Raw genomic sequence first — 17,372 nt, forward strand, 5'->3', positions numbered from 1 at the left:
CAAGCTTTTTGGGTTTAATATTTTTGTGCTGTCATCATTTGTGGGTTTTTTTTTCCAACGTTCTCTTCTGTTTTTAGGAAAACTGTTTTGTTTGTTTCGTCTTTACGTTTTGCTGTGTCTCGTTTCAACTGTTGTGTTGAATTTTTTGGGTTCGGTATTTTTGTGCTGTCATCTTTGTGGTTTTTTTTTTCGTTTGTGTTATTCCATTTTTCTTTGGTTTTCTTTGTTTGTTGACTATGTTCCTGTTGTGGAGTATTGTGTGGTGTTTATATCCTGACAACAGCAATTTTTTACTTAGTTAGTTTTTTTTAATTTGTGTTTTTTGTAGTTTTCTTCTACAGACATACATTAGCATAGCAATGGCGTATGTCCAAAAGCCTACATCAAGTCATGCACTCCCATTGCACAAATCTTTCAAAGATAATATCTATAAACTGTGTAAGATCGCCTGATGTTGATTGACAAGTGCGTTCCATACCATAGCAAACCGCAAGACGGTGAAATAAATTGCTTGCTGTCCAGTAACAAATTAACATCGCATATCAGATTTAGCAATTGTGGGTTGAATATATTTAAATTGGCCATGCTGAAAGGGCCACAATAACTAAACTTTCATTAATTTCTTAGAATGTAAAGATTTGATTCGTGTGGTTTGGGTGAAAGTAGCAAAAGTTTTAATAATGAATCGTCGAAAGTAACTGCCAGTAGCATTTAGCATCTGGACAAAGAGTTTCTTTGATGGCGATGAATTATTGTTTGCGAATCTCCTAAAAAAATCCAAGCAGTTGGAAAGAAAATTGTATTTTTGAAATAATTAATAGAGAGTTAATTCATAGAGAGTTAATTCAGGCATGCATGTTTTATTTTAGGCTATGTAACTTTCAAACGCTTATTACAGAGCGCTATATTTTACCACAGACATCCGACGGACGAAATCAAAAATTTTTGATTCACTGAAACTGCGCACATTGTAGAGCTTGCCTGAGTATTTTGATTGAACGGTTGGGTTTGAGTGAGTGCGAGTTTATTTATATCGTATCAGTGCAGGCGGGTTCCCTTCACTCTTCACCAAACTGAAAACCGTATTACGTAGGGCTTCAAGTAGTATTCGAACAGCCCCACAGTACTTCGGGCGTGGAGGCACCACCAGCCTGCTCCTTCCAACGACTCCCCGACACACAGCTCGACCGCTGAGTTCATGCGCTTGCAGGAAGGTAGTCTTAACAACACTACTTCCAGGATTCTGTGGCAGGTGGGGGCCTTCATCAAGTACGCCTATGTTTACCAAACAAACAACAAATGCATTACGATAGTATAAGGTGAGTTTAGGTTGGACTCATGTTTTTTTTCATTGGCTAGAAATCAATCCAAGCCGTTAAGCTTAGTCAATTTACTCACAACTTTGCAAACGGCCATGAAGTTTTAATATTTTAGTATGTTGTAAATCCATTCCTAATAGTAAGAACCGATATTGCAGCTTCGAAAGACCCGTGCAAGCTGCGCAATGCCTAAAAACAGATAAATATTTGCACTCGTTTTCGTTTTTGTTCGTTACCTCCTAAAATATGGTTCATACAATAAATGTGAAAAACGATATTTTCAAGCAAATTAAATTTGCTAAATTTTTACCCCGAACTGAGCTTAAAACATCCAGAGTTTCTGACAAACAACTTTGCAAAAATTGCCATTGCAATATTTTTATTTTTGTATAAAACTTGCGAAATATTAGAGAAAAATTTCATCTCACAAGGAAAGACTTTGAAAATAAAGTGTAGTACATTTATTTAAGCTTTACTTTGAGCTTAAAAAACGCCTTTAGGCTCAATAGTTTCCAAAAATATTTCAGAGACTAAAATTCGGGGAAATATAGCCTTACTCATGACGCAATTATTTGAAGTACTGTAACAGTCTGGAAGCTTTAGCCTTCTATCTGGGCCTATCGGCCAACACGAATTAAAAATTACCAAAAAACCAACAAGACGTAAAATGATTAAAATAAATACAAATACTTCTTAAACAAATAGGAAACCAAAAAAATTAATTTAAAAAGTACAAACATCTTAAAAATATTTTGTTCTCACAAGGAAGAAAAATGTGGCGAAAACGCCACACACGTTAAGTTATTGTCGTTGTAATGTTTTTTTATTTAATATAAATTTTTCCTAAATTTTTGTAACGTTATGAAGCATTTTTGAAACGAAACATTAAATTATTTGTAACGAATTTATTTTAAAGTTATTTTCTCTAGCGTAGATAAATGAAATGACAATACATGTGTAATATTGTTTCCTCTGTTATATCAGTTGAAGTAAATTAAATAACCCATTTTGTATCAAACACAAAATTACAGTGATTCACACTTAATAAAATTTCTTGTTTACAATACTCAAAATATTCATTAACAATGCTACAGGAAATGGCTTTTCATCCAAAACATCAATTTTATACTGCATCTTTGGACAAAAATAAAAACAACAAAATCGTACTTACTTAAGCACATTGCTACAAAAGAAGTTTTTGGCAATGTGTCTTCTACTGTGTGTTCATCGCCGGCACATATAATAAGAACTCTTACATCGTAAGATGTTCCAGGCACCAAATGTTTAATACTTTTCGATATTGGCTGTGAAGTGTTTGCTGGGAATTCTTGTAGTTTGTGTTCCAGCCATTCATCTCCTGAGGATTCCTGAAAAAAAAAAGTTAGTTAACTAGTCTGTAATATGACAAATATGCGCTATTTTTAAAGCCTGGCATTGAATAAAAATGGTTTTGATAAATTTTTAACAAACAAAGTAACATATTTCGAAAGAATAGGTAAAAACATTAATTTATATATATGAGCTTGTTTTGCACAATTGCTAGGTTTATAGAAGCCAGTTCCTTTACACGAGGGATTTTGTAAAGAGTCATATTGTGAGAAAATTGTGGAAAAAGTGTTATCAATTTATGAGGGAGTCAGTACTATGCACACAGATAATCGCCACATCTCTGTATAAAGTATATGCAAATGTTTTAATACACGAGAACGTTATATTTTGAAATGTGTAATAAATATGCCTTGAGTTAAGACACTGTTTTTTCATACATTGTTTAAAAACAATTTTAAAGCACTTTGTACTATAAGTATGCTTTTCTTTTACCTTCTATTGGTTAACACCATAATGGGTGTGAACTGAAGAAGTAATTTAAAAAATCTAAGTGTAATGGGGCGTACACCCGTTACTGTTTTTTTCCGTCCCTGATAGCGGATAAAGGTGAAAGTTAAGGTGTAATACAATCGATCCTATATGGGAGTCTGTGAACTGAGCTGAAATTTCGTAGACCTGGCAGCACATGGTCAGTCATTCCAGAAGAAATATAATCATGTGTTCCCCTAAACAGGGTGCTGGTAAACATATCAGATTTAACAGAGTCAAAAAGTTTCTAGAACTTGAAAATTAATGAAGTGGCTGTAAGAACTAGCAAGTAATAACATTAATAATTCTTTAATGATAAATTTATTATAATATAAAAACATAAGTACTATATAAGCTGTACATAAACATACCATTTTTAAGATGGTACATGAGTTATAATCGCTACACTTAAAAATAAATATACCAAACTAGGCTTTCTGTAACGCAAACGACCACGAGCTTATAAACTATATTGACTGTACACAAAAACCAACCTCGTGCACTGAACATACTAAATAGCTACGCAGGTATTAAAATACATAATTTCATTGTTATTTGAAAAACTCAAAATTTGCTTGCAGTCTGAGTTTTTGTGGGCGGGGCAAGGCGTTTTCATTTGTAACGAAAATGTAACATTCCATAATCAAAGATGACGGGTGTAATGTAGGCAAGGATATTTCTTTTTTTAATTGAATTGAAATTAATTTTTTTTATTAATTTTTTTATTAATAAATTCCAGGGTTACTCTCGCTGGGAATTGAACCGAGGTCTGAATACTAAAAATTGTAAGGAAGATTTCCTTTGTATTTTTTTCGGGTTTTTTTAGTCAAAAATTAAATAACTTCAAGTTTACGGTCAAGGTCAATGTCAAGGTCAAAGCTACCCACAGAGACTTATTGGAGGCTTTTAGATGCGTACTTGAAGCCTCTTTGCGTTATTTTGGTTCTTTCTAAAGCGAAAGTCTTCTGAGGTTATTAGAATTCTGAATTTTTGAAAAATAAAACGGGAAATTTTTTTCAAGACAGGTATAGGTAAATTTTTAATTTTTAAAGGTTTTTTAGGCCAATTTTGTTCCTAAAAAACTGGATATTTTGGCTAATTTTGCGTAAATTTTGTGCAAATATTGAGTTATTTTTGGCAAAATTTTGAAGGTCAAGGTCAGAGGTCAAGTTGAAGGTCATCCAAGATGGCCGCTGTTGTGTCAGAATCCAAGATGGCCGATCTCATTCTCCATCCTCAGCCGAAAGCCAGGCGCAGGGCTGGCTATTATATACTACTCACAAAGGTATTTTATTAGAAATATGAGGTGTGGCTATTAAATATAAACACAAATTGTAACAAAAAACGACTTCAAAAAAAACTATTTCAAAACAAATTAATATGCACCAAAAAGTAAAAACAAATAATTTCGTATTCTTCTACAACTTAATAATCAACTTACTTTTTCTACTCATCAATATGTAGGTACGATCTATGTGTTTACTACGCAAGAAGGTCGGTTTAAAGTATTTACAATTATTGTTATTTTTGGAGTCGGTGTCACACTTAAAATCTAACTCAACATATACCTACACCGTCCTTCTTACGGCAAGTCCTTGTGTTTAATATTGGCTATATTTTCGTATCACCGTTTGCTACATTATGTCTCAGAATAGTGTCGTATTAAAGTTCGTTTGTTTGATTTAATTACGTATTGCTATTTGTATCGTTTCAAGGTCGCAGATATTGACACAGTATATTGTCGTATAAAAGTTCATTTGTAAATTGGTTTAATTAGGTATTGGTATTCTTTCACAATACTCACAGTATATTAACGTTCGTATAAACGTTAATTTGTAAAAAAAATTCTTAAAGTATTCTCGTATTATTATTGCTAGGTATATTGTAGTATTTCCTTGGCTGACACCAACTCCAAAAATAACAATAATTGTAACTACATTATACCTACCTTCTTGCGTGGTAAACACATAGATCGTACCTACATATTGATAAGTAGAAAAAGTAAGTTGATTATTAAGTTGTAGAAGAATACGCAATTATTTTTTTTTACTTTTTAGTACATATTAATTTGTTTTGGAATAGTTTTTTTTTTAAGTCGGTTATTTTTGTTCTAATTTGTGTTTATTTAATGATTTTTAGTGAATCTGAATTACACGAACTAATTTGTCTGAATATGGGTAAACCTACTAAACCTGCTGCTCATATGATACAGCGCCGTTTAAATGAAAAAAAAAAAAAAAAAAAAAACTAAGTCAGGGAGAAACACCTATCTCAACAGAGGAAATCTACCTCGAGGACAATTTCAAAAGAGACTTGTGAAGAGCGCAAAAATAGACTTTCGAAAAGGCGGCTTTACGTGGAAAAAGTTTTGAACAGGGAAAATATCGAAAAACGTAGTCACCGTCTAGGCTTGATCAACGATCGTCTATCAAATGAGACGGAGGAGCAACGTGCAAACCGTCTCAGCGTGATCCTCATTACGGTAGGTGACTCAAATATCCGGATAGCCTATAAAAGATCCGGCCGAGTACCGTTAATTTGCTCCTAAGAATTGAAAAATTCCGTTACTTTGTCATGGATTCCATAATCAGAACCTAACCAAACTCTCATCAAACTACTTTTGAAGTACATCTTTTCCAAAAAAAAAAAAAAAAAAAAAAAAAGAATCATCGAAATCGGTTGGCGTGATATTGAGTTATTCGTCCATTTGTCGCGCACATACTTAATGCAAATTTAAGACTTATATGGTTTTCTCGTGGAGTCCATTGTCAGAACTGGACCAAATTGAAATTGGACCACATGGGAAGCACCAACTTTCAAATAAAAAAATTATCATCAAAATCGGTTCACCCAGTCAAACGTTCTGAGGCAACAAACATAAAAAAACAACAACAAAAATACAGTAGAATTGAGAACCTCCTCATTTGAAGTCGGTTAAAAAGGACTGATGCTGCTCCCAGCAAACTGCGAGCGTGCCGCGACATGTTTGAACATGACTGTGTGTGATGGTCCTTCCCCCACCCTGAGCTCGCTAGACAAGCCAGCTGGTCGCTCAGTTTGACTGTAGCAGTTGATTGAATTAGTCTACGCACTAGTGACGCGTCGGAAAAGTGCCAAGTGGTCAGATGGAGCAACGGGTCAACCTCAAGTTTCTTGTTAAACTAGGGAAAACTGCCACAGAAGCTTATACAATGTTGAAAGAAGTCTACGGGAATGAATGTTTATCCCGCAAACAAGTTTTTGAGTGGTTTAAACGGTTTAAAGAAGGCCGTGAAACGACCTAAGACAATCGGCGTCCAGGACGGCCCTCGACGTCAAAAACAGACGAAAACATTGAAAAAATTGGTAAATTAATCCACGCCGATCGTCACATGAGCATCCGAGGGCATGCTGAAATGACAGGAATCGACAAAGAAAGTTTTCGACAGATTTTGCATGAATAATTTAACATGCGAAGGCTTGCGCAAAAATATTTCCGAAACTCCTCACTTCCGAGCAAAAGGAATCAAGACAGAACATTTGTACTGACATATTCAACAATATCGCAACTAATACAGATTAGTTAGACAAGGCGATCACTTGTGATGAATCGTGGTTTTTTACTTACGATCCCGAAGCAATGAGGCGATATATGCATTGGAAGAGCCCAAGCTCGGGAAGGCAAAAATAAAGCCAGGATGAGCAAATCCAAATTCAAAGCAATGATGATTGTCTTTTTTGACATTCGTGGCATTGTCTACGTTCACTGGGTACCCGAGGGTCAGACGGTCAATCAACATTTCTGCATCGAGGTTCTGACGGCCCTACATGAGCGTGTGAGAAGACGAAGACGTGAGTTGTGGAAGACCAAGTCCTGGATCCTTCACCAAGATAATGCGCCAGCCCATTCTGCCTTGTCTGTGAAAGCGTCCCTCGCAAAATATGGCATAACCGTGTTGGAACATCCACCGTACTTACCTGACCTTGCCCCCTGTGACTTTTTTTCTATTTCCCAAGGTCAAGTCGGCGCTGAAGAGGACAAGTTTTGAAAGTGTGGAAGCAGTTAAAGCAAAAGCTACGGAGGTTCTCAACCAGCTAACAGAAGAGGACTGCCAGAGCACTTCTTTGAACAATGGAAATGTCGTACGGAGCGGTGTAGGGATCGCCAAGAGTACATTGAAGGCTATAAAACTTCTGCTGTAATTGGTGACGAATAAAAGTGCTCTGACTTCAGTCCGGTTATTTAATAGCCAAACCTCGTAATGCACATGACAAAACTAACGCTTTGTGATTAATTAGGCTACTGTAAAAAATACAATTACAAGTTGCTTTCATTACACGCACCAGCTAGAAGCCTTATCTGAAGTTAAATGTTGGCAGAACCAAGACAAATATTAAGTCTTACCTTATATTGCAGCTGGTAGAATATGGGTTCTCCTTCACCCAACAGGTTGTCATCACTCAAATCAATGTTCACGCTAGCATCATAGAAACCTATGGTGTCTAATGTTGGAGGCGATTTCAAGCGACGTAGCTCTAAAATTTAAAAAAAAAATGCTTAAAGGCTCTAATAATTAAAAAAAAATCAATTAAAAAAATTTCAATAAAAAAATAATCACAGCATGCAACAGTGAAACTAAAGCTTTCTACAACGATCAGTTTCGAATTCTATTTAGTGATAACTACTGTACGGCAGCCTATCCATCTCATACCTAGTCATGGCAGGTAGTCACTCTTATACTATGCTAGAATCGCCGTTCTGCAAGGGCAAGAAGCAAACCAGTTTCAATATACTATAGGTTTTTATAGCTATTCCATATTTACGCACATATCGATGTTACAACTTACCAAGTAATATAGGTACTTCATGTGGTTTTCTAACAATTAGAGTAAGTGAATATTTAATTTTATCATTACCCTTAGATATATCGGTAAGATACGGGGAAAAAAATAATGTGGGTACCATTTAAAAAATTAAAAACTCTCCCATTAAGACATTCAGACTATTAGGTTAATCTGTGAGTTAAACACGAATATGTACGTGAAAGGGATATAGGAGGACTGTCAAAATGTGGGTGGCTGCTGACTGGGAGTCGAGAAGTCTTGAATTGGCTTCGAGGAGAATGTGAGCAGACCTTTTCAGGGTGTGAAGAAGTTGCAAGAGGGAATGGCACCAAAGTAAGTGACTGCTGATTGGTGGTCGCCAACAGAGAAGACACTTGCACCTCCAAACATAGTCAAGGGGGAGTGGGGACTGACGGTATTGGGTGTTTGATAATCAGGGTCGGAATTTCTAGGCTGGGTGCGAGGAGAGAGGATGCTTGCTGCTCGTGGCAAAGACAAGAGGGAATAGGGAATATAGGTATGCGGTTGGCTTCTGATCTCGGATGGATGCGAGGAGAGAGGATGCTTGCTGCTCGTGGCAAAGACAAGAGGGAATAGGGAATATAGGTATGCGGTTGGCTTCTGATCTCGGATGGATGCGAGGAGAGAGGATGCTTGCTGCTCGTGGCAAAGACAAGAGGGAATAGGGAATATAGGTATGCGGTTGGCTTCTGATCTCGGATGGGTGCGAGGAGAGAGGATGCTTGCTGCTCGTGGCAAAGACAAGAGGGAATAGGGAATATAGGTATGCGGTTGGCTTCTGATCTCGGATGGATGCGAGGAGAGAGGATGCTTGCTGCTCGTGGCAAAGACAAGAGGGAATAGGGAATATAGGTATGCGGTTGGCTTCTGATCTCGGATGGATGCGAGGAGAGAGGATGCTTGCTGCTCGTGGCAAAGACAAGAGGGAATAGGGAATATAGGTATGCGGTTGGCTTCTGATCTCGGATGGATGCGAGGAGAGAGGATGCTTGCTGCTCGTGGCAAAGACAAGAGGGAATAGGGAATATAGGTATGCGGTTGGCTTCTGATCTCGGATGGATGCGAGGAGAGAGGATGCTTGCTGCTCGTGGCAAAGACAAGAGGGAATAGGGAATATAGGTATGCGGTTGGCTTCTGATCTCGGATGGATGCGAGGAGAGAGGATGCTTGCTGCTCCTGGCAAAGACAAGAGGGAATAGGGAATATAGGTATGCGGTTGGCTTCTGATCTCGGATGGATGCGAGGAGAGAGGATGCTTGCTGCTCGTGGCAAAGACAAGAGGGAATAGGGAATATAGGTATGCGGTTGGCTTCTGATCTCGGATGGATGCGAGGAGAGAGGATGCTTGCTGCTCGTGGCAAAGACAAGAGGGAATAGGGAATATAGGTATGCGGTTGGCTTCTGATCTCGGATGGATGCGAGGAGAGAGGATGCTTGCTGCTCCTGGCAAAGACAAGAGGGAATAGGGAATATAGGTATGCGGTTGGCTTCTGATCTCGGATGGATGCGAGGAGAGAGGATGCTTGCTGCTCCTGGCAAAGACAAGAGGGAATAGGGAATATAGGTATGCGGTTGGCTTCTGATCTCGGATGGATGCGAGGAGAGAGGATGCTTGCTGCTCCTGGCAAAGACAAGAGGGAATAGGGAATATAGGTATGCGGTTGGCTTCTGATCTCGGATGGATGCGAGGAGAGAGGATGCTTGCTGCTCGTGGCAAAGGCAAGAGGGAATAGGGAATATAGGTATGCGGTTGGCTTCTGATCTCGGATGGATGCGAGGAGAGAGGATGCTTGCTGCTCCTGGCAAAGACAAGAGGGAATAGGGAATATAGGTATGCGGTTGGCTTCTGATCTCGGATGGATGCGAGGAGAGAGGATGCTTGCTGCTCCTGGCAAAGACAAGAGGGAATAGGGAATATAGGTATGCGGTTGGCTTCTGATCTCGGATGGATGCGAGGAGAGAGGATGCTTGCTGCTCGTGGCAAAGACAAGAGGGAATAGGGAATATAGGTATGCGGTTGGCTTCTGATCTCGGATGGATGCGAGGAGAGAGGATGCTTGCTGCTCGTGGCAAAGACAAGAGGGAATAGGGAATATAGGTATGCGGTTGGCTTCTGATCTCGGATGGATGCGAGGAGAGAGGATGCTTGCTGCTCCTGGCAAAGACAAGAGGGAATAGGGAATATAGGTATGCGGTTGGCTTCTGATCTCGGATGGATGCGAGGAGAGAGGATGCTTGCTGCTCCTGGCAAAGACAAGAGGGAATAGGGAATATAGGTATGCGGTTGGCTTCTGATCTCGGATGGATGCGAGGAGAGAGGATGCTTGCTGCTCCTGGCAAAGACAAGAGGGAATAGGGAATATAGGTATGCGGTTGGCTTCTGATCTCGGATGGATGCGAGGAGAGAGGATGCTTGCTGCTCGTGGCAAAGACAAGAGGGAATAGGGAATATAGGTATGCGGTTGGCTTCTGATCTCGGATGGATGCGAGGAGAGAGGATGCTTGCTGCTCCTGGCAAAGACAAGAGGGAATAGGGAATATAGGTATGCGGTTGGCTTCTGATCTCGGATGGATGCGAGGAGAGAGGATGCTTGCTGCTCCTGGCAAAGACAAGAGGGAATAGGGAATATAGGTATGCGGTTGGCTTCTGATCTCGGATGGATGCGAGGAGAGAGGATGCTTGCTGCTCGTGGCAAAGACAAGAGGGAATAGGGAATATAGGTATGCGGTTGGCTTCTGATCTCGGATGGATGCGAGGAGAGAGGATGCTTGCTGCTCGTGGCAAAGACAAGAGGGAATAGGGAATATAGGTATGCGGTTGGCTTCTGATCTCGGATGGATGCGAGGAGAGAGGATGCTTGTTGCTCCTGGCCTTTCGAAAGGGGGGTGGAGATTGTCAGTGGGTTTGTGGCTGCTGATCTGGTTCGGTAGGTCTTGGCTGGGTGCGAAGAGTGCAGTCCATTTTTGCTCCTGGCCTAGCCAAAAGGAAGTTGACTGTCTTTAGGCATGTGGGTACTGATCGGTGTCGGAAGGCTGGTTGCTTAAGGGAAGGATGCTTGCCTCTCCTGGCATAACCATGAAGGAAATGGGAATGTCGGTAGGTAGGTGCCTGCTTATTATTGTCGGGAAGTATTGGCTGGGTGCAAGGAGATTAATGCTTGCATTTCCTGGCCTATCCAAGGGTAAGTGGGGCTATGAATAGGTGGTTGGCTGGTGATATGGGTCAGGAGGTTCGAGGAAGTAGTACGCTTGTCACTTCGGGCCTATCCAAGGTGGAGTGGGTACTGTTGGTATTCTGATAATCAGGGTTGGGAGGTCAGGGTTGTGTGCGAGGAGACAACATGCTTGTCACTCTTGACCTAGAACAGGGCGAGTAGGGACTGTCGGTAGGCTGATGATCAGAGGAGATGATGCTTTTTCTCTAGGCCTAGCCAAGGGGAAGTGTGGATCTGTCGGTAGGTGAATGGCTGCTGATCACGGTCGGGAGGTCTTGTCTGGTTGCGCGGAGAGAGGAGGCTTGTCTTTCCTGGCCTTGACAAGGGGGAGGTGTTGCTTATGGGCTTCACTCTAAAGCTCTGTATTCTAGATTATTTACAACAGACTCTTTTTACTCGTTATATAAAACGTTTTTGGTGTTTTCCATTAATACCATCTCAAAAATGATTTTCAAAGGACAATTGAAATAAGATGTAAGTGGTTTATACTTTCTCACTATTCATTGAGAATCAACTCTTGTTATATATCTGGGTAAGTTTCCAAACAACCTATAAATGTAAGCATGAACATTTTACTTGGTTGTTGGGGTATTAGAATATAATTTTTTTTAAATCTGATTAAGTTTAATGCTCAAAGTAAATGGGTATCAAATGGATAGCAAGATTCAGTATGAAATTTAATTCAATACTATGTACTAAATTTCTCAATTTATGAAACTTTTTCACACAGACCAGATATTTACCTTCAAACCACTGAATTCGTTTTTTAATATAATAATCTTATTTTTATGTATGAATGTATTTGAAATAATAACTGAATTAAGTTTTAAAAACATATATTTTAATCATTTGTAACAATATAATTTGTCTTTGCGAATTTTGAAATTACCTTCTTTGCAGAACGGTCTTGCATAACCATAGATACATCCATCATGACAAACACCAGTATAAATGTCACAATGACTATTTTTGCAATGACCACAAGTTTGTTTGCATCCAGCACCATATTCTCCTTCAGAACATACTGGAACAGTAAAAAAAATCTCATCAATCAAAATTAATAGTGGATGTTTAAGATTATTATTAATATTTTTTTATTTATTTTCACTTCGTGTCTTATGTTCTACATGCTCTCTCTCGCTATATATACATATATATACACACCATTATACGAAAATAATCACCCATTAACTTATATAACTTTTTATTAATCTATATAAGTAAAAATACAAATACAATAATAAAAATTATAATTACTTTTTATGTACGATAAAGGAATAAATTTATGTCTGAAATTTTAGAGAAAAATATTCTTGAATCATAATTTCATTGAAATAAATAATCATTTCTAAATCTAGAATATTTATGCTACTTAGTTGCTATCGGATAGCAGGTATCATTAAGCACACATTACAAACTCCAATATTTTGGTTTGGTTATTTATTCAAATGGATTTTCATTAAATAATTTCAAATAAAACTTTAAAAAAGGAATTAAGGAATTATTTTGTTGAAAAATATGTTACAACAGCAAATAAAAGTGTTCTGGAACCTCTTAAATTTCTATATACCCAAATTTTTTCCCAAACATAATTTACAAAGAAAATTATTGAAGCTACTAACTGTTTAAATCTGTAAGACATTCGATCATGCCTCGTGCCTAGCTTACTTCGGTAATTTATTACTAACGCATACAATGACATTAAAAACCAATGTCACTTAAACGTTGTTTTCATACCATTACTTACTTAAAACACGTGTGATGGAGTTATGTCATCTATACTAATATTATAAAGCTGAAGAGTTTGTTTGTTTGTTTGAACGCGCTAATCTCAGGAACCACTGGTCCGATTTGAAAAATTATTTCAGTGTTGGATAGTACATTTATCGAGGAAGGCTATAGGCTATATTATATTATCAATAACATTAGGGATCCTTACTAAAAGTCCAATTTAGAATCAAATGCGTTGGAGGGGGTTAGACACAACATGCAGTACACGTACGAAGTGTGTGTTGACAATGCCGCAGGCGCTAGAAGTTTATTTCCTATTGCCTATTAACATTGTTGCCACGCAGTAGATGCCTTATCATTCTTAATTTTCCCATACAAGTAAAAAAACACCCGTGTGATATTAACAACGAAACAATCAGTAGCCTCATAAGAGTTCAATTAGTATTTAAATACTTTTTATCACTTTAAATCGCAAACCTAAACTATTGTTTTTTTTTCCTCTCTGTATGTTTAATTTGTTTTTTATTGCCCTTTTATTCAAATATATATATATTTTACAGACTTGAAACTTTACAGTAATGTTCCTTATGTTACGCAGGATGACATTTTCCGAAAATTAGATCCCATGGGTGGTTAAAACCAGGTAACAGTGGGTACTTTGTCTGCATGAGAACAGGATTTTGCATTGTTCATGCCTTCTGCGTCTCCATGGCAACGGGCATCGCGCGGCAGTGGCGTACCCACAAGGAGGGGCATGTATATTGACCGGCGCAAGAGTGATCTGCCTGTAGACTGCCGTAGCGAAGTACGGGTACATCAGTTGTACGTTGCGTGCACGAGTCGGGAAACCATCGGTGCTATTCATTTTCTCTCCGGTACATTATACAGCATTGTAATAAATTTTCACTGAATTTTTTTTTATTTAACATTACTGTGATTGGTAGATGTGGCTTAATTTTTTTCAATTAGTATAGCCGTGAGAAGCCGGGTCGGGCAGCTAGTTTATTGTAATCATTATCGACTCATGACATTTCTCTTTGACCCTACCTTTAACTTTCACCATAAAAAGAGTATTATTTGTCAGAGATAAGTAAACATTTTCACTCACAGCACTAACAAACACACTAAATTTATCTTCGACATAATTTATTTCCAGTACTCTGATATTTCAAATAAATCGTATCAATTACGACATTAATGTGATTATGTTACTTTCGACACCAAATCTATTAGTCTTACATTTAACATTCTCATTACAACACTTAAAGAACGATACTTGATGACAGCTGACATTACCATATCAAACCTACTACCATTTCTATGCTCACTTTTATCATGATACTTCTTATAGTTTGCGCAATTTATTAAGTGGCCCATAAGTGTTTTTTCCCTGGTTTCTCTTTAATTAATTAATTGATGCAAACATTCTTCTGTTTCGGCCACACTTTTAGGAAGTGGTTGCACGGCACTTTGAAATAATTCACTGGAACATTTTTAATTCAACCAATGGTTACATGTGTTCTGAATATGTTCCGATTACATTTATTTTTCATACACACTAAATATGTGTGGTAAGTACTTATAGATCAGGGTCGATAATTTTGAAAATGGTTAAAAGTGAAAACAATTTATAGTAGGATGAAACCCGTTAAAAAAAGGTCGAGAATATAACAAAAATGAAAGGAAAAATAATTTACGGGCGATCTGAGATCGGGAAGTGGAAGGGGGTGAGTTTTTAAGGGTAAAAAACGGTGTATCTCGATTGCCGGCAAAGCTACAAGTCCTATGGAAAAAATTTAAATGACAAAGTCGTAGGTAATAAATAGACCTACAACTTTTGTAATGACACTTTTTTCACATAACCTAAAAATTTATGTGAAAATTTCAAATAATCAAGTTTTTGGTTTTTTATTTTTATTTTATGCAAAAAAAATTCTTTTTCTCGAAATTTGGTGAAAACTTGCCTTTTTATGTCCTAAAGACACTATATATTTTTTTATTTGAAATATTTATTTTTTCACCTTATTTCGACTTAATATCGAAAAAACACCCTAATTTTCAATCGAAAATTCTCGCATCAAAATATCAGCTTTTTAAAAAAAGTTGGAGAGTTTTGTGTTCGTTGATATCTCTTCTTTCTGAAAATGTAAAAAAAATATACATTACTATAGTAAATGTTCTCAGAAAATGCAAAGAAAAGAAAAAACCTCGAATCCGAATTTTTTTTAATCACTATGTACAATTTTGAGCTATTTAGTAAAATTTACACTTTAATTACTTGAAAAACGTAAGATTCTATGTTACATTGATAAACAAAAAAATACAAATCGAAATATACTACTATAATTAACAACCAAATAAGTTAATATTTAATAAGACATCTACAATATTTTGAGAAAGTTGTAGAATATTCTTTAAATTATGTGCATAGATGCCTATTTATTGCTATTTTAAGATAACTTATATACCTGAGTTACCCACAGAAGTTGCAGCAGAACTACATTGTTACAGGGCATATTATCAACTTCAAACTTGGCTAGGTAACGAACTGACAGCAACAGATTGGGGCTGGAAGCAACATCAACGTGGGATTATGCCCAAATTTACAGAGAAGGAGTTAATTCCGGAAATATTTCTCAAAACTATTTGCTGCAGCTGTGAAACTGGATGTAACAGTTTAAAATGTGACTGCCGAAAACATGGCTTAAAATGCACAAATTTTTGCTCAAATTGTCATGGTTCTGAAAAATGCACCAATGTGGAAGAAAAAACATACGACGAAGTTAGTGATTCAGATGAAATTGTGGATGAAGGACCAATTCAGACTAAAAATAATATTGGATACGAAGATGGTGATGGTCTTGAAGATTTCGAAGATCTACTAGAATCGGGAAGGTTTGTCGAATCTAACGATGAAGAAATGCCACCGAAGAGACAAAAAGTAATGGATAAGTGATTAGGTTTCAAGATAAGATTTATAAATAAGAAAATTAATGCATTTAAAAATATTATTATGAATAATAATAATCAGTATAAAGTATCTAAATTCAATATTACGATTTACATTTATATTCATATATTATGAGATTTTCTATGGCATAAATGTAATTAGAATTTAACAAATCAACTTTTTGACTAAAAAAAATTGCAGCAATCACATTTTTTAATTGAAATCCTCCCTTTAAATCCTATCTTTAAAATTTAGAACAACTATTTTCGCATGTTTCTTGCAATCTTTATTATTAATGGATTTGTAATTTTTTTGTTTATCAATGTAACATAGAATCTTACGTTTTTCAAGTAATTAAAGTGTAAATTTTACTAAATAGCTCAAAATTGTACATAGTGATAAAAAAAAAATTCGGATTCGAGTTTTTTCTTTTCTTTGCATTTTCTGAGAACATTTAATATAGTAATGTATATTTTTTTTACATTATCAGAAAGAAGAGATATCAACGAAAAAAAAAACTCTCCGACTTTTTTTAAAAAGCTGATATTTTGACGCGAGAATTTTCGATTGAAAATAAGGGTGTTTTTTCGATATTAAGTCGAAATAAGGTGAAAAAATAAATATTTCAAATAAAAAAATACAGTGTCTTTAGGACATAAAAAGGCAAGTTTTCACCAAATTTCGTGAAAAAGAAATTGTTTTTGCATAAAATAAAAATAAAAAACCAAAAACTTGATTATTTGAATTTTTCACATAAATTTTTAGGTTATGTGAAAAAGGTGTAATTATAAAAGTTGTAGGTCTCTTTATTACCTACAACTTTGTTATTTAATTTTTTTTCATAGGACTTGTAGTTTTGCCGGAAATCGAGATACACCTTTTACCCTTAAAAACTCACCCCCTTCCACTTCCCGACCTCAGATCGCCCGTAAATTATTTTTCCTTTCATTTTTGTTATATTCTCGACCTTTTTTAACGTGTTTCATCCTACTATTATTTTTTTTGGTTTCAAAAAATTATCGACCCTGGTCTATTAAGGTTAGTTAGTATGTATTAGCCTGTCCGGGGACTGGGTTCTGCCGGTGGAGGCAGCGCAGAGGGCTGCCATCTTGGATTCTGACGTCTCTGCGGCCAACTTAGATGACCTTTACCTTAACCTTCTGATCTTGACTTTCGAAATATGCCAAAATTGGTCAAAAATGCCTCAAAATTTTCCCAAAATACGCCGAAATCCACCAAAATTTCCATTATTAGAAAACTTTCCCCAAAAATCTCTATGGATATTAAAAATAAAAAATTACATATTTTGAGGGAAAAATTTCCGTTTAGAAGAAAAAATTCCCTCTTTTTCCTCAAAAATTAAAAAATTCGAAATTCGAAAACCATCAAATACTTAGAAAGAACAAAGAAAGCGGTTTAAGAGTCCTAAGAGCAAGCCACTGTAAGTCGCTGAGT

General features: G+C 36.7%; 1 protein-coding gene across 2 annotated transcripts in view; it reads right to left on the reverse strand.

Annotated features, from left to right (window-relative positions):
• Nucleotides 1-17,372, reverse strand: part of LOC134535791 (uncharacterized) — a 443,681-nt gene that overhangs the window by 92,557 nt on the left and 333,752 nt on the right. For both annotated transcript variants that reach the window (XM_063375065.1, XM_063375066.1), the window contains 3 exons: nucleotides 12,126-12,260; nucleotides 7,561-7,691; nucleotides 2,491-2,686 (listed from right to left, as the gene is read on the reverse strand). In XM_063375065.1, the coding sequence (XP_063231135.1) occupies nucleotides 2,491-2,686; nucleotides 7,561-7,691; nucleotides 12,126-12,260 (462 nt within the window). The remainder of the gene's footprint in view (nucleotides 1-2,490; nucleotides 2,687-7,560; nucleotides 7,692-12,125; nucleotides 12,261-17,372) is intronic.

Source organism: Bacillus rossius, chromosome 10, assembly GCF_032445375.1.
Source record: "Bacillus rossius redtenbacheri isolate Brsri chromosome 10, Brsri_v3, whole genome shotgun sequence".
Taxonomy (NCBI): domain Eukaryota; kingdom Metazoa; phylum Arthropoda; class Insecta; order Phasmatodea; family Bacillidae; genus Bacillus; species Bacillus rossius.